This window comes from Lissotriton vulgaris, chromosome 6 (genome assembly GCF_964263255.1).
Source record: "Lissotriton vulgaris chromosome 6, aLisVul1.2, whole genome shotgun sequence".
In the NCBI taxonomy this organism is placed as follows: Eukaryota; Metazoa; Chordata; class Amphibia; order Caudata; family Salamandridae; genus Lissotriton; species Lissotriton vulgaris.
In genome coordinates this window covers 1,389,566,595-1,389,593,461 of record NC_141694.1, presented here as the reverse complement: position 1 = coordinate 1,389,593,461, position 26,867 = coordinate 1,389,566,595, and the positions used below count along the sequence as shown (strand labels likewise).

General features: G+C 46.2%; 1 protein-coding gene across 4 annotated transcripts in view; it reads right to left on the bottom strand.

Annotated features, from left to right (window-relative positions):
- Positions 1–210: 210 nt before the first annotated feature.
- The window catches only part of PPP4R3B (protein phosphatase 4 regulatory subunit 3B), a 381,773-nt gene continuing 355,116 nt past the window's right edge, over positions 211–26,867 (bottom strand). For all 4 annotated transcript variants that reach the window (XM_086927499.1, XM_086927500.1, XM_086927502.1 and 1 more), the window contains exons 15-16: positions 25,134–25,336; positions 211–1,384 (exon numbers count right to left, since the gene is read on the bottom strand). In XM_086927499.1, coding sequence (XP_086783625.1) covers positions 1,292–1,384; positions 25,134–25,336 — 296 coding nt within the window. In that variant the 3' untranslated portion in view covers positions 211–1,291. The remainder of the gene's footprint in view (positions 1,385–25,133; positions 25,337–26,867) is intronic.

The following is a 26,867-nucleotide window of genomic DNA, read 5'->3' as shown; positions in this document are numbered from 1 at the left end:
TTATATTTGTGCTAAAAACAATTATCACATCTTAGACAAAATTAAAATGAATGAGATAATGGAAACCGAAACCTAAGAAAGAATAGACCAGTTTAATTATCAACACATAAGTGTTGGGAATTTCGTACTCCAGCATGTTCACATATTGTGCAAGTTAGAACTACCATTTTAATATCTGATGCTTTTTGAAAAGAAAAGTTCTCAGAACTGTTTGCCTCAACTAAATATATTTATTTTTTGTTTGCAATTCATTTACAATCATGGAATGTGCTTTTTTTCATTTTGTTTTGTATTAAAAGTAGTTTGCACATTACATCCTCCAGAAGATATGGTTCATGTGCACGGGAAGGATACAAACTGATGAACTACTCCATTCTGCTCCAAAACTATTTTCGGGTATAATTAAAACCGCACTATTTGTGTTCTCTTGTTAGTGTTTTTAATAACCATGTAAATCATGTACTTCAAGTTCGGAAACACTGAATCTCAACTGGTGTCAAATACACTTTGCTCAACTACCTCAATAACAAAACGGAAACCTTCTCCAAACGTTGAGCACTGCTTGTGGTACAGCAGAGCCGCAACAGAGGCACTAGTCAATGAACAGGTAGTTGGAAGCAAGTGATCCTTGACACTGATATGTTTGAAGTGAAGTACAGAAAAAGATGTTTACAATCTTCCAGCTCGGTTTTATTAAAACACTGTAAAATGATTTTTTATATATATAAAACTCAACATGCACGATGATGCAGTGTTTTCTCCCTCCAATAATTTCATTTTTACTTGCACTTAAATAATGGTCCCAATATTTTATTTAAAACCTTTACAGAAGAATATTATTTCTCCCTTTAGTTTTAAAAAGAGGCAACTTATTAAAACCCACAGGGACAGCACCATTGCAGAGTTAAGATCACTGGGAATGCAATCCAAAGTTTAACAGTTAGAACTGCGATGCATTTGGGGTAGCCCTGCGACATTAAAAATGCTATTACTGACATACTTCCTCTGGAAACCCTCCCTGAATCTAAGACTTGCTTTGCAGTTAAGCAATCCTTCAGGTCTTCATTGCCAGCCCACGGTTGGACAGTCCGATTGGCAAACTCTTAAGAGGCTAGAAGGGAATGCAGTGTCTTGTAGCTTGGTGTTCAGAAGACTAACACCCTTCTCGCACACAGAGGTTTTTTTTGCTACTCCTTGCACTTTCATACAAGGAAGCAAGCTATCCGATTCAGACTAAGCTCACTGAACAGTTAAATCTGAAATAGAATCCACAAAAGATTTTTTCCACTTTTTATGACCCAAGGCGTGGCCTTTTCCTTGGAGATGTGTCTTCCTCCTCATCATCGTCATCGTCCGGATAATCCACCAGGCCAACTAAACTTCCCTGTAAAAAAATCAAACAGTGGTAAATATTTTTGAGAACGTGCATAACCACTCTTTCTTCATAATTTTTTTTAAATATTATGTAACCAGTGCTCATTTGGGTCAACTAATCTGTTTTCAGCAGGACGGCTTTTCAATCTACTCTTGTCATGTAATGTGAACTACAGCATCACAGAAATGAATGTAACATTTCACTTATGGCCAGTACTCAAACCTAGATCCCAACAATTAGAAAGTCCAAGTATCTCCTTAGGTGTAAAATCGATACAGCCTGCTATCACTTTGTAGGCCGTTTTCAACCTGTACAAGGGCTGGGGTAACCTGTGTTAACACTTTATTCAGTGTTGGAGGTAGTCCTTTTTTGATTTCTTAAAAGATGACTCCACCAGTTACACATACATGATACCTACTGTAGTGACATGTTGAGGAGCATTTATTGAATGCATCAGACTAAATTTATTGCAAAACAGGATTAGCCGACTATTTAACAAATGGAAGAATTACAGCTTTAGATGTGCTCTTCATTGTCCTATATTTAAATAACACAAACCCATACTACATTATTTGCATCTCAAATCTGACTCTACAGACACCAAGCATTTTAGGTCAATGGCACACACCTTTTAAACTAAAAGGGAACGGCTTAGTTTTGCTTGTGTATGATATTAAACAGCTGTCCTTCACATGCTAGGTGCCAAGCATGAAATCCATTGGAGTCTAAGAGAATTATTCACTGCATGAACTGAACATCTCTCTCTACATTGTGGCCTACTTTCATTGTTTTGTCACCCTTAAACTCACACAAGGAGTAGCCCTATAGATGCCTTAATCATCCCACCCCCTAAATGGCAATTCCCACTGTGCCCCTTTGGAATATTTTTAGCTTTTGCGGTTCTCCAAAGCATCATATCTACGATTAATGGAGATTAAGAGAGCTGGGGAGGGACTAATGGAGTTCACATGAAACAACACAGGTCTATCATAGTGCTTAAAAAGTGATCGAATTTCCCAGGTCTGCTGTAACCTGGACACTCTTGTGTGCAGTCAGGAAGCAGGACATTGGTGTAATGCAAGTGGGGAAAAAACCAAGGCTTGAACAGCAGTTCTAAAATCAGATTTGGGCACATTTAGCTTTGACTATACAAAGTGACAGTTGTAACACACATGTGTATTCTTGGCTACTTGTGTTATAAATGAGTGGAGGAAGCTGGCTGTGTATATACTATCCCAAAGTAAGGTACAGCGTTCACAGAGTCCAGTGGATCCCCAAAGGTAGGCAGAGGTAAAAGTAGATAATACATTGCTCTCTTTGTGGTAATGTGAGTGAGGAGTAAGGCTTTATCAAAGGGTAGTGTTAAGCATTTATTTTACACACTCTCGGGCAAGAAATGATTTCACACATTCAAAGACTGAACTCTGACCAATTTGTTTTGTATAAAAACATTTAGTTGTATTTTATTTCTAGAATCAAGTTAAGTGTAGTAGTACCTTGCAAAGTAAGTCACTTTTTCATAAACAGTTGAAGGATAATGTTACTTACCCAGTAGGCATCTGTTCTTGGCATGTAGAGCTGGAGATTCACAAGCTTTGCAAACTCCTGCCATCTAGTGTTGGAACATGATGTTTGCAAGTTGTTTTTCTTCAAAGAAATCTTTCCAGTCACAAGGTAGGTGACTCCTCCGTTCGGTGATAGTGCGCATGAGCATCAACTCAATTGTTAGATTGTTTTCACGCAGAGGGTGAGAACTGAGTTAGTAAAGGTAGACTAGAGATGACCATGCGTATGTATAGAAGATACGAAGGAACTGCAACAGGTATAGGTACCCTGGGAGGCGGGTGGGCGCATGTGAATCTACAGCTCTACATGCCAAGAACAGATGCTTACTGGACAAGTATCATTATCCGTTCAAGGCATGTGAACTGTAGATCCCATGCTTTGCATAGACTATACAGCAGTATTCTCCCAAAGCAGTGGCTTACATATCTACACAATAGTGTTTGGTGAATATGTGTGGTATAAACCATCTTGTAGCTTAACAAATGTCAACTATGGGAATGTTATTTAAGAAAGCCATAGTAGCCCCTAATTTGAGAGTGGAATGTGCTCTAGGGGGAATTGTTAAAGTTCTCTTTGCTTTGGTATAACATGGAATCCATTTAACAATCCATCTAGCAATACCTTATTTGAATATAGGATTGCCTTTGTGAGGTGGAGCAAACACAACAAAGTTGTTTGTCTCATGAAATGGTTTTGTTCTTTTTATGTAAAAGAACAAAGCTCTTCTAACATCTAAAGTGTGTAGAGCATGTTCTGCCATGGAATCTGGTTGAGGAAAGAACACAGGTAACTCAACCGATTGATTGATATGAAAGGCAGATACTACTTAAGGTAGAAATTTAGGGTTGGTACAAAGGACCCCTTTGTCTTTGTGAAGCTGGAAAAAAGTTCTTCTATGGTTAGTGCCAGCAGCGCACCCACTCTCCTCAGTGAAGTAATTGCAATGAGGAAAGCGATTTTCCATGAGAAAAATTGCAGTTCACATTTATGAATTGGTTGAAAAGATGGACCCTTTAATCGTGTATGGACTGTGTTAAGATTCCATATGCGACTAAGCTTTTTGTTGCCTGCTTTTGGGGTTTTTGCTTCTCAGTACATCATTCTCTTCACTCCCTCTGACTCACTTATCTCTTTTCTCTCATCTCCATCGCGGTTTCTTTCACCCTTTTATTCCACTTCTGTATTCCACACCTTTTTTAGGTAAAAGCCTACCAGACAGAACAGCTGTCTGGTTTGGTAAGACCATCTTGAGGACATTCAGAAAATGACCCTAAGAATTCCTTCTGCTCATTGCTTACCATTGGCTTTATGGTTTGTAACTCACATTTACTTGTTTTAATTTAATTTGATTATGATCCTTTTATATTACCCGCATATTTTTATAGTGCAGCACATGTACCCTCTCAATGTCATAGTTTTGATAATATACAGATAAGTGCAATAATTTGACTGTATGCTAAAATCTAATATCTCATAAGTGTTGTACAGTTAACTGCATTTGTGTGTGCTAATGGGTGCAGTATAAATGGATTTTGCGAGCACCAACACAATATTGATTCCATTCGCTGTAGATAAATATCAACACTTGGTTGGGGCTGTTCCATATAAGGATTTCCATAAGTGGCCCACAACATTTTAAAAGTGTATATGTTGCATTGCATCCGTCTTTGTTAATAGTATATACCTTGCGCTAATTGTAATGCACTATCTGCCAATCACAAGGTTGCCCTGATGCAGGTGTGATCGACTGCAGGCTGAAAACAGTTTTGGGAACCATGATTTAAACCCTTCCCACCCTCCCATCATTGTTTCATAATCCCCGACCTCCGCCCATTGCTACTTTCAATTTCCCTCTTCCTCTCAACTTTGCTTTTAGTTCCCTCCCTTAGTTGCTTTCAATATACCCTCCCTCAGCCCCTCCCCTCGTTGCTTTTACTTACCAAATGCCACCAAGAAAGAAGCAGGTGGCACAGGCAAGCACGTATTCCTTAATCAGACTGTATGACCCATTGTTTGGTAATTATATAGTTATTCAATCCCAAGCATCACAGCATCCATGATAATATGCTGCATGGTTAAACACTTGTAAGGCGCCAAAGGCGAGACCTATTGGCTATGCCAATGCGTGTTGTATATAGTACATAGCTGTCATGTTGTCGGTGAGGACTAGGACAGCTTTGTCTAGAAGGTGAACTTGAAAAGCTTTGAGTACTAGAAACACTGCTAGCAGCTCTAGATGATTTATGTGGAGAGCCTTTTGATTTTGACTCCACAAGGTTTGAATTGCGTGTTTCAGGAGATGAGCTCCCCAACCAGTGAGCAACGAGTCTGCTGTTAGTACTGTGTGGAACAAGGTCTATGAAGGGCCGCCCTTTTGATAAATTTTGTGGGTTCCACCACTGCAGAGAGCGATGGGTGCAGCAGTCTGCGAACTCTAGATCAGTCTAAATAGATCAGTCAAATGACCATGTGACTGGTTCCACTGACTCGCTAAGCATTCCTGGAGGGGAAGCATATGAATCCTTGCATGGGTCCCAATCATGATGATGCAAGAGGCCATCATTCCCAGCAGTTGCATATACACTCAAGCTGGTAGTGAGTGGGTGGGCTGAAACTGAGCGACTAGAGCCTGAATATTGCCAATTCTGGCTGCACTGGGAAAAGCCAGAGCTTTTTCAGTATCTAAAGTGGCTCCTAGATAGGTTTGTGTGTTGGAAGGTTGGAGATGAGACTTTCACACATTGACTGTAAACCCCAGTTGGTGCAGCAACTGTAGTGTTATGTGAGTGTGTTGGAGACACTTTATGTAATTGCCGGCTTTGATGAGCCAGTTGTCCAAGTACGGGACGACATGAATGTGTGGTCTTCGCAGGTGAGCAGCAACTACTGCCAGGGATTTGGTAAATGCTCTGGGAGCAGTGGTGACTCAGAATGGGAGCACTTGGAACTGGTAATGCTGCCCCAAACCACAAATCTGAGATATTTGCAATGAGCGGGATGTATTGGAACGTGGAAAAATGCGTCTAAAGTCTACAGTAGACAAAGTTGCCTTGCTGTAGAAGTGGGAGCACTTGTTGTAGTGTCACCATGTGAATATGATCGGATTTTATGTAGTGATTTAACTCCGAGGTCTAAAATGGGTCAGAGAGCTGTCCTTTTTGGGAATTAGAAAGTACAGGGAGTATACACCCGACCCTTGATATTGTAGTGGTGCTGGCTCTATGGCTCCCTTTAAAAGGAGAGACAACCTTCTGTTTGAGGAGGTGTATATGATCCAGTGACATTTTGTGGGAACAAGAATTATATTTGGAGGAATATTGGTAAGCTCCGGGCAATAACCAGATCGGATAATTCCTAGCACCCACATTGCGTGGCACCGAGGGCAGCATTTAAAGGGAGTCCATTCCATCGACTGCGAGGTGGACCGACACCGGTAGGCCAGACGGCCTTCCACGAGTTTCCAGATCGAAAAGAGTTTTTTGTATTTGAAACGATGCGTGGAGAAAAGTGAATACGCAATTGAAAACAATACTGTTGAGTTTAAATGGATTGTGCACCAAGGGGAACCCGAGAAATTGTTTCGAACCGGAACACGGCAATTCACGTCTGAACTCATTGGCAGGAAAAAACAACAACAATTGAATCCATGCCCATGTGCACTATCACAGAAAGGAGGAGTCACCTACCTCATGACTGGAAAGGCTTCTTTGAAGAAAAACAACTTGCAAACACCCGGACCAAACATTAGATGGCAGGAGTATGCAAAGCATGAGATCTACAGCTCACATGACTCAAACATTACTGTTCAGATTACTTTTCTTACTCAGTGTGGTATACCTAGATACCACACTGGGACATTTACTGGATAAAGGTGAGTAATGCAATTTGTTATCAAAATGCACTTGGATAATTTTTCATAGAATTTTCAACTCCACACGTCAAACCTTTTTACAGAAAAGCAGTCAATGCTATCCTATGGGAGGAAATGAAGCTATCGGTTTACAGGTAAGTACTTGGTTTTGGGAGTTGGGTTGCTGGGGTTAGAACAAGTGTTTTACAAGGGTCAAGGATGCACTCTAAAGCACAAGTTACTTACCTTCGGTAACAATATATCTGTAAGAAACATTAGTACTGATAGATCCCTTACCTTAGAATTACACCTAGGCGTCAGACTGACTCTGGAAAGTTTTCGTAAGCAGTACCCCTGTGCATCTGAAAGTGGCATCGAGCAGCTCCGCGTCTGTCGTAGGCGTTGTGATCGCCGGGATGACGTCGTGGAAGATACTTAAGACGCCTCCATCGCGCGGGGACGTCAGTTCTGTACACGATTTTCCGCGCCAGGAACGCAGAGCCATGCAAAATACTGACCACGGGTGCCTTAAAACTAGGGCCCTGAAAGGGATGACCTTAACCCTAGAAATCACTTCACAGAACGGGGAGGATGGGTGCGGCGGTAATGAATCTATCACTAATAATGTTTCTTACAGATATATCGTTACCGAAGTTAAGTAACTTGTGCATCTGAAAGAAACATGTAGTGATAGATCCCTTAACTTAGAATAGATACCCCAGCAATACCAACCCCGGTGGTGGGACTGTGAACCAATATCACACCAGAAAATCCAGGAGAACAGAACAGTCAAAGAAGAAGTCTCTACGGACTTAGTTGTCCAGGCAGTAATGCTTGGTAAACATGTGCAGCAAGGCACACATAGCTGCCTGACAGATGTCATGCAAGGGAACTCCCCGTCCCAAAGCAGTAGTGGCTGCCGTCACCCTGATAGAATGGGCGTGTAGCCTCAATGGAGGCTCCTTTTTAGCCAAAGAATAACAAGCCTTTATGCACAGAACGACCCACCGAGAGATGGTTCGCTTGTGCATGGCCCGACCTTTCTTAGTGTCCATGTAGCCAACAAAGAGCTTGTCATCCACCCGGAAATGTTGAGTGCGGTTCAGGTAGAATGAGAGCGCACATTTTGGGTCCAAACGGTGGAGCCTCTCTTCCTCTTTCGAGGGATGCGGAGGCAGAAAGAAAGTGGGAAAAGTGATGGTCTGCCCAATGTGAAAGGCAGGGACATCCTTTGGCAGAAAACATGGACAAGGCCTTAGAACAACTTTGTCCGGATGGAGAGAGAGAAAAGGAGATTTAGAAGAAAGAGCCTGGAGCTCACTCACTCTTCTGACAGAGGTGATTGCAACCAGGAAAGCAGTCTTTAAAGTGAGAAGATTAAGATGAAGAGGACAGTTGTGAAGTGGCTCAAAGGGAGTATACATCAGCTATGTCAGAACCAGGTTCAAGTCCCACTGAGGCATTATGAAGGGAACAGAAGGAAAAAGAGTAGTAATGCCTTTTAAGAATCTACTTACAACAGGGGACTTAAAAAGGGAAGGCTGATCTGGGAGCCGTAAAAAGGCTGAAATGGCCGAGAGTGCCCTTGATAGTCCCCAGAGCAGAGCCCTGCTGGGCCAAAGAAAGTAAGAATAGAAGAACCTCTGAAAGAGGGGCAGAAAAGGGATCCACAGCCTTTGCTGTGCACCATGCTACAAACTTATTGCACCTGCAGGCATATACCTTCTTAGCGGAGGGCCGCCAAGATTATATTACAAACTTCGGGAGGAAGGTCAAAAGACGTCAACTGCTGCCGCTCAATCTCCACGCAAGGAGGTAGAGGCTGGATAGGTTCAGGTGGAGGACCGTTCCCTGGTGCTGCGACAGAAGATCCTCCCAAAGAGGCAGTCGAATCGGGTGAAATCGATGGCCATGCTGAGTAGATCGGGATACCATACTCTTTGAGCACAGTCTGGAGCCACAAGAATGACTTTGGCCCGGTCGCGCTTGATGTTCTTCAGCACTCTGGGTAGAAGTGGTATAGGCGGAAAGGCGTATAGTAGAACGCAACTCCACTCGCGACAAAAAGCGTCACCTAGCAAGTACCTCCTTGGAAATTCCAACCTGCAAAACTGATGACATTGCGCGTTCTCTTCCATGGCGATTAGATCTAACCAAGGCTCTCCCCACTGCTGAAAGAGACCATGCGCCACGTCCGAGTTCAGACGCCATTCGTGATGCATCATGCACCGGCGGCTGAGTTCATCCTCCCTGGCTTTCAGAGTACCTGCCAGGGGTTTACCTACCAGGGAAACGCCCTGGTGTTCCAGCCAAGTCCAGAGGCACAGAGCCTCCTGACATAGGGTCCACGACCCCACCCCACCCTGCTTGTTGCAGTACCACATGGCGGTGTAGTCAGTGAACACTTACACCACTCTTACCCGGACAGAGGGAAGGAATACTTACAGTGCAAGCCGGATCGCCTGAAGCTGCAGAAGGTTGATGTGGAGACCGGACTCCGCCGTAGACCAGAGGCCCCTGATCTCCACCTCTTCCATGTGGCCGCCACATTCCAGGAGGGACGCGTCTGTTACAACTATGTGCTCTGGATTGGCAAGGAAGAGGGATTGGCCAATGACCCAATCGCGTTTCGTAAGCCACCACTGCAATTGTTGTGCAGTGCCCTCCGAGATCTGGATGTGATCGGACAGGTTGCCCTGATATGTGCCAAATGGAACTTCAGGTCCCACTGCAGAGCCCGCATATGCCATCTGGCATGATCCACATGGAGGAGGCCATCAGGCCCAGGAGCCGGAGGGTCATCTTTACTGAAACCCGGGATAGAGGCTGAAAGATCAGAATCGTAGCCTGAATATCCCAGACCAGCTGCTCGGGAGGATAAACCATAAACCTGAAACTGCACTGAGTCCTGAACCCCGTTCCAATGAAGAGGAGCTTCTGAGAGGGAATTTGGTGCGACTTCGGCACATTGATAGAGAACGCCAGCAACTGCAGGAGGTCGGCCGTAGTCTGGAGGTGGGAAAAGACTGACTGGGGAGAGCCCGCCTTTAACAACCAGTCGTCAAGATAGTGGAAGACTGGAACCCCTGATCTGCACAGATGAGCTGCGACCACCGGCATCCCTTTTGTGAACACCCAGGGGGCGCTGGCAAGGCTGAAAAGGAGGAGCACTGTAAACTTGAAGTGCTTGTGGCCTACCGTGAACCGCAGGTAACGCTGGTGGGCGGCAGGACGGGGATATGAAAATATACGTCCTGCAAGTTAATCACTACCATCCAGTCTCTAGGGCAGACAAGACCTGAGCTAGCGTCAACATCTTTAACTTCTCCTTCCAGAGTAAGCGGTTGATGTCCCGGAGGTCCAAGATAGGACGCAGGCCCTTGTCTGTCTTGGGGACCAGAAAGTAGTGGGAATAACAACCACAACCTACTTCTGGCCCAGGAACACGCTAGATGGCCCCCTTGGCCAAGGGGCTGTGACTTTCTGCTGAAAAAACGCAAGATGGTCCCCCGACATGTGGTGGTATTGAGGTGGCATGGTTGGAGGGGTAGTCTCAAAGGGGAGGGAGTAGCACCTTCGTACTATTTACAACACCCGCCTGTTCGAGGTGATGCTATGCCAGTGGCAGAGATGATGGCGAATCCTGCCGCCCACTGGCGTCTGATGGGCCTGAAAGTTCGTACTAGGAAGGCTTGGAAGTGGATGCTGTGGGGTGGAAGTGGACTGACCCGCCAGCTGGCCCCCAGAAATGCATCAGAGGTTCCCACATCCTCGGCTGCACTTATGTTGTTGTTGCGCAGGCCTGTGGCTCTGAAAGGAACATGTTGGGGCACCCCTTCCGTGACCACGAAAGGAGCAAAAAGAAGACGGCGGAGGAAGGCGAGAGGCCAACAGGCTCAAGGACTTGGCGTAGCCTACGAGTCCTTAAAGCGCTCCAAGGCACTATCTGCAGAAAAGGCGAATGCCATCAAAGGGCATGTCCAGAGTATTCGGGACATCCCCTGAAGCCAGTTGTCCTCAGCCAGGCCTGGCGCCGAAGCGCCACCGTCGTGGAAATCGCCCTGCCCAGCGAGTCGGCGATGTCAAGTCCACAAAGAATGGTGAACTTAGCTGGTGTCTCCCAGCTGCTATAGCTTGGGAGAGTACTGTCGGTGCCTCCTCCGGACAATTGGGCAGCACCTGCGCAACCATGTCCCTCATAGAGTGGGAATAACGGCCCAAGAGGCATGCAGTGTTCACCAACGACAGCCCTAAGCTGGCAGATGAAAACAGCTTCTTGCCAAGCTGCCCCAGCTTCTTGGATTCCCTATCCGGAGTTGCGGAAGGTAACAAGCTCTGGGAAGCAGAGGCTTGTACAACCAAGATCTCAGGAGTGGGGTATTGGGCAAGAAAGAGGGGGTCGCCCGGAGCCGGGCGATGGCGTCGGGCCACTTTCCTGTCCACAAGAGGCCCTGTATTGGGTCTGGACCAAGTGCCCAAAAGTGCGTCATTAAAAGGCAGCAAGGGCTTCGAAGAGGTTGCCGCCGGCTGAAGCACTTCTGTCAGGAGGTTAGTCCTGACAGACACTGTAGGGAGTTCGAGGTGGAGGGCCTCACCCACCCTAAGCAACACCACTGCGTACCTGGCTCCCTCTTCCGTAGGAGGAGACAGCATGCCAAAGTCAGGTGAGGTGTCAATCACTGGCATCCCCAAGTCCTCAGCCCAGTCCGGATCATAGTCACACTGTTGTGTGAGAGTGCCCTCAGACCCCTGCCAGTCCTCCCGAAACCGGCTGAAAATAATGAGGACGGACATATGGGTAAATAGGCCCCATTTGCCTTGAAATCGGCATTGATTGACGCCGATCCGGCACCGTAGCCGGGGCGGGCCTGAAACTGGGGCCGACGTCAGAGGTAGCACCAGACCACGTCAGAGGTGGTGCCGGAGGAGGGAGTCGACATCGGTGGAGGTGTTATGAGGTCAACCAGTGTCGCCCAGGATCAGAGCCCGGATCCATGGGGGTCCTGGGGCTCCGGGACCGAAGCCGTCGGGGACCTTAGGCGCACTGGCGGGGCGAGATGGCCCAACAAGTCCAGCCTCGGCAGCAAGAAGATCTTGCACCTGAGCAGGCGTTTCCGACGGACTCAGAAAGGGCGGTTAGGCTGGCGGCGACGTCGCAGGCTCCGCCGGAGTCGCAGGTTTGGCACCACCCACACCCTCAGATGCGACACACGAGGGGAAGTTGAAGAGCGACGACGCTTCTTCAACTTGTTGGAATGCTTCGACTTACCTGACCCAGAGTAACGATGGTGACTGCTCCGCGACCGGTCCCTCAAACTCCCACAGGACCTTGAGCGGCGAGGAGCCGACGGCAGGACTTCCAGCAACTTTCGGGACTGCTCCTGCAAAGTGTTCGGTGCCATGGCCCGGCAGTTGGGGCAGGACTTGGAGTTGTGGTCACGCCCCAGGCAGTAGAGACACACGCTGTCTGGGTCCATCACCGACATCATGCAGAGAAAGTCCCCACAGTTCTTAAAGCCAGGCATCCCTACGCACCACGAGTAGATCGTCTCAAAAGAATGGAGACAAATGGCCTCAAAAAAACTCAGTCAAAAAGTGACTGGGGTGTGCTTACTCTTTCTGGATCTGCGCTTGCTGGCACGGTAAAAAAGAACTGACGTCAGCGTGTGAGTGCGGAGGAGTCTAAGTAGCTGTCGCAACATCATTCCGGCGATCAAGACGACGGACGTGGAGCCGCACGACGCCATCTTCCTGACGCGCAGGGGTACTGTAGACAAAAACTTTCCGGATCCAGTCGGACGCCTGGGGGTAATTCGAAGGTAAGGGATCTATCACTACATGTTTCTTTCAGATAGCACCATCAGCTGCACTAGGTCCACCAGGAGCAGAGTGCTGAGGCCCAATGTTATCCATGGAGGATAGAGGATGACCAACTCTTTGTTGGTTACGTGGGCGCTAAGAAAGGACGGGCGGTGCACAAACGGACCATCTCTCGGTGGATCATGTTGTGCATCCAAGCGTGCTACTCTTTGGCTAAAAAGGAACCTCCTGTTGGGCTGAGGGCCCATTCCACTCAGGCCACGGCGACTACTACTGCCCTGGGCCGAGGAGTCCCCTTGCAGGACATTTGTCAGGCAGCTACGTGGGCCTCGCTGCACACGTTCGCAAGACACTACTGCCTGGACAGCCAAGTCCGGAGGGATGGCTTCTTTAGCCGTTCCGTCCTCCGGGACTTTCTGGTGTGATTATTGCTTCGCAGACCCACCACCGGGGTTGGTATTGCTGGGGTATCTATTCTAAGGTAAGGAATCTATCACTAACGTGTCTCTTTCAGAGGCACAAGTTACTACTTGTGTAACGATATATCTGTAAGAGACATTAATTAGTGATAGATTCCTTACCGACCTACCCATCCTCCCCGTTCAGCGAACCGATATCTAGGGTTAAGGTCATCCCCTTTCAGGGCCCTAGTTTCAATGGCACCAGTGTTGGTTTTTGACATGGCTCTGTGTTTTTGGCGCGAAAAAGCTGTGTCTAAGAACTGACGTCAGCACGCGGAGGTTGCGTCTAAGTACTCCGACGTCATCACGGAGCCCACAACGCCGACGACGGACGCGGAGCCGCAGACGACGCCTGCCGACGCGCAAGGGTTCTGCTATGCAAAAACTTCCGGATCCAGTCTGACGCCTGGGGATATTCTAAGGTAAGGAATCTATCACTAACGTGTCTCTTTCAGATTTGCGGATTTGGCCAGAGCCAAAGTCTGTGAGTAAGCAAATCCCGTGCTCACAGGAGAAAGTCTAGTTGAGGAAGGTAGGGCACATCCTCCGGGTTCTGGGGGACTGCTGGACACACTGGAAATCCCTAGGGACAGGCCGGTAGGGCTAGGGCAAAGTCAGTTGGTGTCCTCCTCTTCTTCCGTCAGCACCCCTCTTCGGTCCTTCTCATTTCTTCTTGTCTAAGGAAGCAAGGTTCAGTGTTGCCCCTAAATACTAAATTTAGGGGTGTTTCAGGTAGGTAAAGTTTGGTACCAATGGGTCCCTTCTTTGGGATGGGTACACCCCCTATTATGCCACCCTCCAGTGTGAGGGCAGCATAAGCCTCACTCTGGTTGGCTGGGCACCCCCCATCTTCAAGATGGCGGGGACAGAGCTGTGCTTCGCCTTGCCTCTCCCATCTGAGGGTAAATGTGGGCACAGGGCACACCTCTCCTCCGATCTTGGTTTTCCCACTAGTTCTCCCGCTCAAAGTGGGGGTCAGAACTGGTGGGGGGCAATTGCTAGGACCAGCAAATAGCTTGGGTAGCTTACGAAGGCGGCAAGCCTTTGAAGCTTCACCTTCGTGGACCATGCCCATCTCAGAATGTGCATGGTTTCAGACCCCTGAGAGCAGCAGGCTGTCGACCCATGGGTCCAGACAGATGTTTGGTGGTGGCAGCTGGCGAGCAGCCACTAAGCCAGGATACTAGAGTTCGATCGTTTTTCAGGGGGCATCTCTAAGATGCCCTCCAAGTGCATTTTTCTTTAAATCCTGCAATTGAATCAGGTGGGTCTAATGTGCTGAGAAGTTTGATACCAAACTTCCCAGCTTCCAGTAAAGCCACTACGATGCTGTGGAGTTCGTAATGACAAACTCCCAGCACCATATATTCTGAATGGCATTACTGCACTTACAATGTCTAAGAATTGGTTTAGACACTGTAGGGGTACAGGGCTCATGCACCTGTACTCTCACCACTGGTATAGTGCACCCAGCTAGAGGGGTGGATAGACCTATGCACAGGGATGTGTGCCACGTCAACTCTTTCCTTTGTTCTGCACCAAAACGTGCAGCCTGCAATGGTAGTATGTGTGTGCAAAGTGACAGGGCCTCTAAGGGTGGCACAATAAGTGCTGCAGCCCTTAGGGGCCTTCCCTCCCCACAGTGCCCTTGGTATCTAGGGTACAATTTACAAGGAACTGACATGTGACAAAAGAGTGCCAATAGGGTTTTGTATTTACGCAGTTTTAGGGAAAGAACATAGGCCTGGTGTACCTAGTTGGCAGGAGCCCAGGGCACACAGTCACAGTACATTAACAGGTTGGGCAAAAAGTGGGAGCAACCATGCAAAAAAGAGAGCACTTTCTTACAATGGTCACCCCAACATTTTGCATGGTCATTGATGTGATTTACACTGGAAGAGAACTGAGTTCCTGCTTACCAGGTCCTGTGTGTCAGATCTCGTACACGAAAATTGTTCATGTAATAGGCAATACCTTAAGCACTCTCTATAAGTCCCTAGTAAATGTTACCCCTGGTACCTAGGGCCTGAGATACTAAAGAGGGTTCGAAAGGACTGCAGCACTAATTATGCCACCCTAAGGGACCATTCCCCAAACTCATGCAAGACTGCCATTTTAGGCTGCGTGTGTTGGTGCAGGCAAAAGTGAAAACACTACATGACATGCCCTCTAACACTGCATGTAATATTTGTATGTCACCCCTACAGCAGCCTTTGCAGCCCTCAGGTAGGGTGCCTTAAATTACATATGCGGTCATACCTGCATGAGCAGATATGTCCCTGTGCTGGTGAGTTCCATTTCTGCCAGTAGAAGAGAATAGGGAAGCCATTTTAAAACATGTGGTGGACACAGGTGAAAACGAGTTCCCCAGCAACATGATGGTTTCACTTAAAGTAGAAAAACACCAATGATTCACAAACCCACCTGGATTCCAGTAGTGGATTTGTAAATACATGCACACAGATGACACCTTAGAGGTGTCCCCTGAAAACCTATCAGCCTCTGGTGCGTTGGCTGAATGGTCTCTGCCAGTCGGTCACCCTAGACCAGTTTCTGACTACCCATGGTGAGGACCTTTGCTCTCAGGAGGACAGAAACAAAGCCTGCATTGGAAGAGTGTGTTCACACCCCCTCCCACAGGATGCCCTGCTGATTAGCATTCCAAGGCAGGGGAGCTTCAAAGAAGCCACCGCCTTTAAAATGAGAATCTCGCTCCTCTCACACGAGAAGAAGCCAACCCCCTTTTTCTAGAGCCCTTTGGCACCGGGACAGGCGGGAAAACTTGCTAATCTGGTAGGTGGGCTCACCCCCAGATTAGCAAGGTGGCTTCTGGAAGCTTGCTGTGTTGTCGTAGCTGTAACAGGTCAGCCAACTGACCCTTGGAGTCTAGGTTCAAGGCAAACAGGTCCAATCTTACTTCTTCAGACAACAGAGCAGTCCCTCTGAATCTCCCACAAGTCCAGGAGTGCTCCGAGAGGTTCTCAAGGAGCCACTTGTATCCCAAGTGAAAGCCTGAAGGTTGGGGATGTCCCCTTTGTCTAATCTTCATCCTTTCATGGGTGTGTATTCAAATTGCCTAGGGTAACAAAAGGCAGGTAGTTCTGATGTGAACTACTTTTGTCAGTGGCAATTAGAGGGCTAACCTTTAGAGCTGAGGAACGGCTGAGTTGAGTGCTGGTCAGGAGAGCAACATCCTATCCCATACCCAAGGTCCTTTTGTCCCCATGTTGGAAGGAATCAACAAACCACCACAGGACGGCCATTCACAGTCCTGTGGATCTGGTCACTTTCAGAAATGCACATTTGGTTTTGACTGAAAAAATGACACCTTTCTGAATGTGAACTTTTTAGAATAGTAACTTAAAATGACAATTTACCATTAAAGAGGATTTGAAATTGCAATTCACTTGAGTGGAAGAAGTGTTTTTCTATCGGCTCCCAAACTGAGGTCATCGTTTATGAAGTGTAATGAGATAACCCAGTGTTCGTGTAAAGGAGAGCTAGCCTTACAGCAGTGAAAAATGACTTGGAGCTTTTTCATGCCAAGACATGGAAGTCTTAGGTACACATATCCTACTTTTTAAATACCATGTACACAGTCCTATGAGTTTTTAGAGCATATCTTAGGACTGACTTATAATTATTAAACCTGGCAAAATGTTTACCTGCCGGGTCAAAACTGCCGTTTTTTTTAATCGTCTTTATTAGTTTTCAATTTCTGTTGAGATCACATCACCAAGCATGTCATAAGCACATAGTAGCCATATAAAATGTCATCGCATTGAGCAAATTTAACAGTATTATACAGAATTGAAATGTGTTTGAATGGAACATCGGTGGATAAATCAGTAATTATGGGGGAAAAGGGGATGTCGTTACTAATTGGCAGAGTCATTTTCAAGGGTCCCAAGGTATACGCGGAAAGGCTGCCAAATATCCCTGGGTTGAGAATTAAGTGGTTGAAGAAGGGCGTAGTCTTCATTAACATTGTCACAGAATGTCATGCTTTTAAGTCACTCCGTGGAGGTGGGCAGTTTGTTGCTACCCCAAAGGAGCATGACTTCCCGTTTGGCTTGTAAGAAGGCCAACGAAGTAAGTTGGCGTATAGAGTGTGGTATGCAGGGCTCGAGTCGGGGGTACACGCGGGTGGACGGCATCCCCCCACTTTTTTCACAGGGTGGACACCGTCTACCCGGCTAAAAAGTTGGGCCCCACTGAAAAAGATGCTGAATTCGTCCCAGTGTAATTTCCAAACACTAACACTTTCAGCAGCGCCTGCACATGGTCTGCTTTCGATCGCAACAACGTGCAGGCGGAGACGGGGTACTCTTATTTCTGACTCCTGCCGGGCCCATAACAAAGGCCTAATCTCAGGGGTCATCAAGCCTCCTTTTGTTGGGTTCTACTGGCTGGTAGCAGTCAGAAGCCTCACACCTGATGCAAATGCAGCAGAGGGGAAACAAAGGCTCACACCTTTTTAGCACTTGACGCATACTTTAAACAGGCAGCTTTTCACTTTGTTTAGGCTCCGTTTAGTGTTTAAGAGATATGCATTCACTGTAAGAACGTCAGATGTGTTCATCTTTCCCAGTATCTGCACAAAATAAATAGCATTATTTATATAGCGCTTACTGCCCCTGAGGATGCGTAATAATTTAAATATCACAATTTTTTTTTAAAGCATTACGGCTAGAGGAAGCTTTACACTGAAAAAAAGTAAACCATTTTTTAGGTGTAGCATACAAAAGTGTGAATCTTCTGCCTAAATCAGGAGGGTTGGCAAGTATGCTTGAAATGTGCTCAAATGTACTCATGATACACCTGCTAAACATATATGTGAGGGCTTAAGATCTGATGTCACTTCTTGTGATGTCAGTTCCTGTGATGTCAGCGCTGAGATGCACTTGCATACTGATTACCTAGGTTAGTCCCCCACTTCTTTTGTGAGAAGACAGAGGTCCAGTACCAGGTGATCACAAGGCACGTCCATGTTATGTGTGGAACATCTGCCTCAGGAGAAAGACACTTAGGACAGCGGTCAGATTTAGCGAGGTCAAATTTAACGATGGCTGAGGCGAGAGGTAGATACAATGGAGGAGTTTAAAACATAACATTTTAGGACTTGGCAAAACGAGATGCGTTGAATCTTTGAGCAACAATAGGTCTATTTCTTGTCTGTAAGAGGAATTCTAGTTCTTCCGCCAACACCTCCCGCAGACGTACAGTAGTGTCAGGTTTCATATTAATACATAAACTGTATAATCTGGAGGTCATACAGACACAATCCTGTCTGTCACCATGAGTGTTAGGGGTGGAAAGTCTTTAGGAGATAGTGGGTAGGAGGGGAAGCGAGATCAGAGAGTACTGTGTAGTCTTCGGAAAGCGAAAAGATCCAGGCACGATGTGTCCTGCGGGCGGCGATGAACAGTGGGTTGTACAACATGGTCATTGGGGAAAATATCCCCCATGGTAAATAAGTTATAACAATAGAATGTGCGCTGCACTCATTTTTCCCACGTGAATGGAAACCACAGATTATTGTGGAGTGGGAGGGCAGTAGAGTATAAAGGGTTGCCTTTAAGCATGTGGCACAGCCCACACCATGTCCAGCAGGTCGTAGAAACAGTTTGAACATCACTGGCATCCAATAGGATGTCATTCGACAATATATATTTGAGTCTAAGAGACCATCCAATTGATCCCACGCAGGCCTCATATGGAATGCGGGCATCCGGATGGTACCACAGATGTGTATGTTGACACTGGACCGCAAGATAATATAGGTTTAGATCAGGAACCCCAAAACCTCCACAGTCGTAAGGGAGGGAGTATCCCAGCGCACACGGGGCGACTCCCGGCCCAGATCAGACGTAAAAGGAGACTGAGCAATTAACAGAAGAAGGCCTACTATAGGGGAATGGGAATATTTAAAAAAAGATCTAAAAAAAACGGGAAGTATGGACCATTTTAAAAATAGCCACTCGTCTGGCCATAGAGAGGGGTAGTTTAACACAGCGGTCCACCTGAGTAGTTAGATCTGCCATCGCTGGGCCATAATTAAGCTGCACAATTTGGTCCTTTTCTCTGTGGAGCTGGATGCCAAGGTATTTAATGCCATCCGCTGCCCATTTAAAGGGGTATTCTGTAGGTGGAGGCTGTGCAGTGTCTTAACAGGAAATCTTTTGATTTGGCCCAGTTAATCTGAAGCCCAGAAAGATTTGCATAGCCAACAATCTCCTGCTTGAGTGGGAGGAGGTTATCCGATTGGTGACCAATAAACAGCAAAACAATCTGCATATAAAGAAAACAATAAGGGAGCGCACGTTAGCTGCAGGCAACGATGTGCGCAGTGATCTTGCAAGTAGCAGACTAAAGGGTCCATTGGAATGATGAAAAGAAAGGGAGATAGGGGGCATTCCTGTCTGGTCTCTCGCATAATAGGGAATTAAGGAAACCATTGACCTGAATGTGGGCCACCGGGTAAGAATATAAGAGCATAATTAGGGATATGAAAGAAGAGGGCATACAAAGCTTGTCTGGACTGCTTTCAAGACAAAACAGCAGTTTAAAATTGTACAACAGACTGCATTGGCATGTTTTACAGTGCTACTTTGGGTAGCATTTAATATACAGGACCTGGGTAAAGGTACCACCATTCATTAGGGACTTAGAGGTAAATTAAATGTACCAATTGGGTTAAGGCCAATTTCACCGTGTTTAGAAGGGAGAGCACAAGCACTTTACAATAGGATCGCAAGAAAAAAGTGCCCAGAGTCCTAAAAACAAATACGAGCTCAGCAAAAGAAGGCAATCATCTGGGGTGAAACTGCATAAAGGGGCAGGTCCAACACTGAGGTACACGTGATAACATACTCCACATTTCAAATGTAATGTCTAGAACAAAGGAACTCAATAGCGTTTAGAGTCGTATCACAGTTTCCCAGAATGTGCTGCCACCACATGCCTTTTCTGAATCCTAATTTTGTTTTACTATCAAATTGTTGATGGAAAAATGTTCCCAAATTAAAGACCTAACACTGACTGGGGGCATTGTTCTTATTGAACATTGCCTGCTTGTATGATAAGTGGCAATGTCCAGAATCCTTTCTACTCATCCCATACATTGTACAATTGTTCTCCACAGAAAACAAAGTCCTGGGTCCATAAAAGGCAGGGCTGTAGCTAGGTCGGTGTAGGAAGAGGTCTCTTTGTATAGTGGACCAAAATGAGGTACATTGTGTAATGAGGCCAGGCAACCCTTACTGGTTTACAGGAGCAAACAGAACACTAAATGCTCTCTTTTATGGTGGTGTGGGTGAGCAGTTAAGGCTTATCAGAGGGTAGTGTTAAGCATTTGTTGTACTCACAGAGGCAATAAACAAGACACAATCTCGAGCATAAATCCAAGACTAATTCAGAACAAGCATTAACAATGCAATAGGTCTCGCAATTACAATATTTTGAACTATTGACATTGTAAATGGCAATGTCTTTAAAAAAAATTAATGGCATTGTTATTTACAATACCAAAAGCAACACATATTGCATTGCATAGCGCAGTGTCCGTGAAGACGGCGCCGCACTTCTTAACCGCAGCGGTTTTTCAGTCGCGGTGCGGGCGTTCTGAAGAGTGGGCGGGGCTGCGTCGGGAGGAGAGTGCTCCCGTCAGCCAATGGGAGCACGGAAGGGGTTGAAGTAAAAAAAAAAAAAAAAAAAAGTGTGTGTGTTTGGGGGCAGAGCCCTGTGGTGACTCACTGGAGAGCGCCTTAAGTGCTACGTCCAGCTCTGCAGTGCCAATACCACCCTGTCAGGGGCTCCCCGCACTTTATTCGGGGCTAATATTTCTATAAGGCATTTTCAATTGCTTGTGTTCGCAAAATAAACAAGCATTTACAATGCAACGGTCTCGCCTTTGCAAAAGTTAGAGCTTTTGGCATTGGCAATGACAACATTTTTATTTGTGTGTTGCTTTTGAAAACAGATAAATAAATGGCATTGTCATTTACAATGCCAATCGCTTAATCTCTCGCAAATGCCACACACAAACACACAGACCCAAAGACACAGAGCCCCACACACAGACAGAGCCCCACACACACAGTATGGAAGGACAGTATGGAAGGACAACGACAGACAGTGCCCCTTCCTGTGGTGTGACTGAGAAGGTGGTACACTAAGCATAGGCTCAGATGATAACGGTGGAGGTCGACCTCAGTCTGTAACTGCTCTCGGTAATGATCTCGCGGAGGGCAGTTCTAGCTTTAAATATGTTAAATTCTCCAGGCACTGACCGCTCCACCTTCCCCGGGCCGTACTGACTACAGTACAGCTGTACCCATGACTGAAAGTGTACAGTACTCACACATTCAGTGCCACGGCTGGTGCTGTGCTCTTCTAAGCTCTGCGTCTCAACCCTCTGCAACAGCCTGGGAGAGATCTGTCTGGCCCCCCTCCCCCCCGGACACAGAGGCAGCACTTGTGCCATCGTATCCCACAAAGAGTGGGAATAGCGGGCCAAGAGGCATGCAGTGTTCACGGACCGCAGCGCAGAACTGGCAGAAGAAAAAATCTTTCCGAACTGATCCAGTTTCTTGGATTCCCTATCCGGGGGTGCGGAAGGGAAGGCAGTCGGGGAAGCAGAGGCTTGGACAACCAAGCTCTCAGGGGTGGGGTGTTGGGAGAGGAAAATGGGGTCGCCCGGGGCCGGGCGATGGAGTTGGGCCACGTTCCTATCCACAGGAGTCCCTTTGGTGGGCCTGGACCAATGGCCCAAAAGAAAGTCAGAAAGTGCTTAGTTGAAGGGAAGCAGCGGCTCTGCAGAAGTAGCTGCTAGCTGAAGCACTTCTGTCAGGAGGTTAGTCCTGACGGCTACCATAGGGAGCTCGAGGTGGATGGCCTTGGCTGCCCTACGCAACACCACTGCGTCACTTGTACAATCCTCCATAGCCACGGTAGGAGGAGATAGCATGCCAAGGTCTGGTGAGGTATCCAGACCACTGGCATCCCCCACCTCCTCAGCCCAGTCCTGTTCAGACTCGCAAGCAGCTGCAAGAGGGTCCTCATACCACTCATTCTCCCCCTTACTACTCAGGCTGGTGTACAGGCTGAAATTAAGGAGTAGGGACATAGAGATAGAAATCCCCGAGAAGCGCAGAGAACGGCATCAAGCGACGCTGGGCCGATGCTGCGTCCACTTCGGGGCTGAAACAGGGGCCGACGTCATCCTGAGGTACAGGGGCGAGCGACATCAGAAGTGGTGCCGGCAGGTCAGTGGAGGTGTTACAAGCTCAAACGGCGTCGACCGGGATCCAGGGGAGAACCGCAGCGCCAGGCCGGAGCTGACAGAGGTGCACAGGCAGGACCCAACGGCCCAAAGTGGCGAGCCATGGCCGACAGGAATTCCTGTATCTGGGCCGGAGTTGCCAACGAACCCAGAAAGGGCAGGTAGGCCGGCGGGGAGGCACTACTCCCTCAGCCACGTCGCGTGCCCGGCGAGGGGAAATCGGAGAACAATGTCGTTTCTGCAACTTCTTGTGCTTCGCCATACCTGACCCAGAGTGCGAAGACTTTGATCCCGAAGACCGATGGTGATGGCTCCGTGCACTGTCCCTCGACCTCCCACAGGACCGGGACCTCGACTGGGGCGGAGCAGACTGCCGGGCTTTCAGCAACTTCCGGGACCGCTCCTGCAGAATTTTCAGCACTAAGGCCCGGCAGTCGGGGCACGATGGACACTCTGTGCGGGTCCATCACCGACATTAAACGGTGAAGGTCCTCACAGGACTTGAAACCCGGCATCCTAACAGCACCTTAGGAGTCGAAGACTTGATGAAGGAGACAAAAAGTCACAAAAAGTCAGTCAAAAATGGCCCGGTGGGTTCCAGGTCTTCCCGGTTCTGCGCTTACTGGCGCGGAAAAAGAAAGAACTGATGTCAGAGCAAGTGGGCGGTGCCTACGTAGTGCCTGCGACGTCATCTCGGCTACCCCGACGCCAGCGACTGACGCGGAGCTGCACGATGCCACCTACCGACGCGCAGGGGTACTGCTGATGAAAACTTTCCGGAGCCAGTCTGACAACTGGGGGTAATTGTAAGGTAAGGTATCACTATGTGTTTCTTTCAGATAGGTCTTTTATATAAAGACATAACTGCTACTTTAATTTACCAAAGGATTCTCAAGATTGACAAAAAGAAATATTGAGCCAAAAAGAATAGAGGATAAAAATCAAAGAGCAAAGAAAATTGAGGTCACCCACAAGACCCAAAAAACACAGCTTAAAGCGCATAAGAATAAAATAAAATACAAGGGAGACGTCATACCGAGTGTTTCACTAGATTTACAGTTGCTCACTGATTTCTACCTACCTTTCATACCTCTGCCTGTCAAAGAACTTTTTTTTTTTTAGTACGTGAGGTTTCAGGAAGCTGCTATTTGGGCCAGAGACACCAAGTTATATATTTCTCTGATCCATGCCCATGTCTACTTGGTCTCAAGCTGCTGTCCTAATCATGCAGCTTCATCACCCTTGCGAAAATAAAAATGATCGGTCCAGTATCTTGTGGTTGGAAACTAATTTCACGCATGTGGGTTTCACTCAAGTCCTTCTTAAAGAGGTATCCTGCCAGTTTCAGTTGCAATGTAAGTGTAGCTAAACTGATAACTGCTGGAACCTACACATCCCTTTCTGCGCATTTGGGAACCTCCCTTAGGCCTTTTCACTAATCTGGTAAATTTTAAACTGAGACCCAATAATCCTATGGGATGTGTAGCTTGCAATTATAACCCAAGCGAGGTAGGTGGTGGTTTTCATGGTAACAGGACGCCACATATTATAGGTTTAGGTTCAGCAGCAGATGCACTCAAACTAAGCTTATAAACAGACCAGAACATTAGGACTATAAATGTAGCACTGTGATTCGATACTCCAGCATAACTCAAAAGTGGTACAGTGATGGCAGAGGTGGCATTTATGGGGGTGAATCAAAGTGTGGTGAATCTCGGACCTCCATAAAGTGCCACTGATCTGGACTGGGTCCAACTTCTTACAGGTGCATCACTTCTTATCGTGGTGTATGACTTCCCTAGGGTAAATTTTGTGATCTGGCATCGCTCCCGAGGAGCTTAGGTAAAGCACTCTTAGTCCTGAGATCGGCCGTGACTTGCCTTTGACCAAGCATTTGTCATTGTAGTGGACTAGTGCCTTGCTGTGTTTCATTTACTGAAGTATAAATACATTCTCTGAAAAAAGAAGTGCTCTAGCTTTCCCATTTTTGATGGCGAAACCCCGACTGATGGGAGTAGTAGTACTCCACGTGGTCAACACATGCAGTACCAGATTATCATTGTGGTAGCTAGATTTCTTAACTGTCTGATGAGGCCAGTCATTTTTCAGTTACTGTCAGGTGCAAGAAGTAGTTCACAACATTGAAACCAAAAAAATGAATGAATAACCAAAAAAATGAAAACACCTGTATTTGTGATGGACTATAAAAGCTTGTAAAATTTAAAACTGCGTAAGAACCATCCCAGGATCACCCCTCTTGCACTACAATGAAAACAATCCAACAGAGGGGAGGGGGGGGGGGAGTAGGGGGGGGGGTGTGTGTGTGTGTGCGTGTGTGTGCGTGTGTGTGCGTGTGTGCGCGTGTGTGCGCGTGTGTGCGCGCGTGTGTGCGCGTGCGCGTGTGTGCGTGCGGAGAAGAGAATTAGAACACATGTGAAAGAAGAGATGGACTAGAATATGGATAGGCTTACTGCAATTAACATTTCAAAGATTCGCAAACTGACTGAGATAGTCTATGAAACAAGCAATGATGCGGGTGTGTGTGTGTGCGTGTGTGTGTGCGTGTGTGCGTGTGTGTGCGTGTGTGCGCGCGCGTGTGTGTGTGCGTGCGGAGAAGAGAATTAGAACACATGTGAAATAAGAGATGGACTAGAATATGGATAGGCTTACTGCAATTAACATTTCAAAGATTCGCAAACTGACTGAGATAGTCTATGAAACAAGCAATGATGCAGAACTAGATTACCAAATGGAAAAAATAAACCAGAAACCTCTCACCTTAGGAGTTGTGGATGTTGCATTTAGATTTGCATTTTTCGAAGCAGAACCATTAGAACCTGCTGGTGGGGTCTGAGCAGCCACAGATTTGTTATGAGAATTGTTTGCCCCATTGGCTGTGCTGCCAGAATGGGAAAATGTGAATTTGAATCCACCTCCTGTTGTCCTTTTCGGAAGATTCTCCTTGTCTTCACTTTCTTTAGCTAAAGCAAAGCAAGTGATAAAATAATCATGAAATTCAGCCATCTTAAGCAACAATCTCATATCAGCTCAACTTCTGAAACAAGACAAAGGTGAAATTAGACATTTGTTTGGATAAAATGAATTTAATAGTAAATAAGGTCAGTAGAAGTCTAAAGACAATAGAGGTTCATTTCACATCATGAATAATATATAAATTCTGCATCCTGTTAAAGAATTTGCATTTTTAGGGCTATGTATCAAGAGTAAAATTTTAGCCTTTATGACAAGGAGTGAGAAGGTAGCCTGACATGAGCAGAGGAGAGATGTTAAAAAATGTAACCAAAGTCAACTAACTACTAACATCTTTGAACCCCAGGCAATTTGTTTCTATGGAAGACCAACAATAAGCTAAGATAAATATCTTTGATTTTATCAACAGAACATCATGGCAAAAGTCCAGTTCTAGCAATTTATAGTCAATTCAGGACTTTTTAAAAAAACTTCTTTAAAAAAATGTCTACTGCTACATTAAAATGATCAATATTACAAAAATGAAAGATAATACTCGTACGGCAAAAAAGTAACACTATAGAGTGAAAACATACTGTGATACCTCGATTACATAACACACAAGAAGCAAAGCAAAACCATTCAGCTTTTACAACTTTATAAAAACAAAGAAAAATGACCAAAAGAAAATAAATCCAAGCCCTTTGAAATTTGGTTTTAAATGATGAACTGCAAAATGCTTTTATAAAACAGATTAACCATTCTCTCCATCAACCATGTTAAAGTACACCAAAAACTTTTACGAAGAAGTTGTGTAACAGAAAAACTAATAGTGATCCACTTGGTATTGTGTCACTCACAAAGTGAAACTGAACACCGTAGTCCACCAACAATCTCCTTAAGGCGTTTCAGCAGAGTTCAGTATAGCTCCTCACTTCTTGTACACATGACCAATACGCACGAGAGGGCAATTCCTCAATACAAACAAGTCTGATCCCAAATTTTTTTTGCTGCAAAGAATGGAATTAATATGAAGTCTAGTGTTACACACACACATGTACATATAAGCACCATTTATACTTTTCTCACCCTCACAGACAAGCTCCTGAAATTGGCCACAAACAAAAAGTTTTGAAAAGCATAGACTGCGACAGTTGTCCCAAGGACAGAAGGGAACTATTTTTGTGTGGATGCACTTCTTGTAAAAGAGCAGAACACCTTCACCCACAGTGAAATGAGCGAATAGCTTAAGTGGGAGGAAGAAAACGAATGAGACAGAAGGTAATATACACAAACTTACAGCGCCACCAATAGACATTCGACCAAAACACTGAATCCGTAGCAGAACTGATTGCTCTTCACTTCACAGTTGTCAAGGATTTGCCAAAGGCCTGAGGTTCTAGCTAGTAAGAAGTTCTGCCCTTAGTGTTGCTTGTTATCAAAGAATGGAAATAATTAAATGGTTACCAGTAGAAGCAGTTTTTGAGCTTGAAGAGTTTTAAGGATTCACGTGCTTTACATTATTCCGCCATCTAGTGGGTG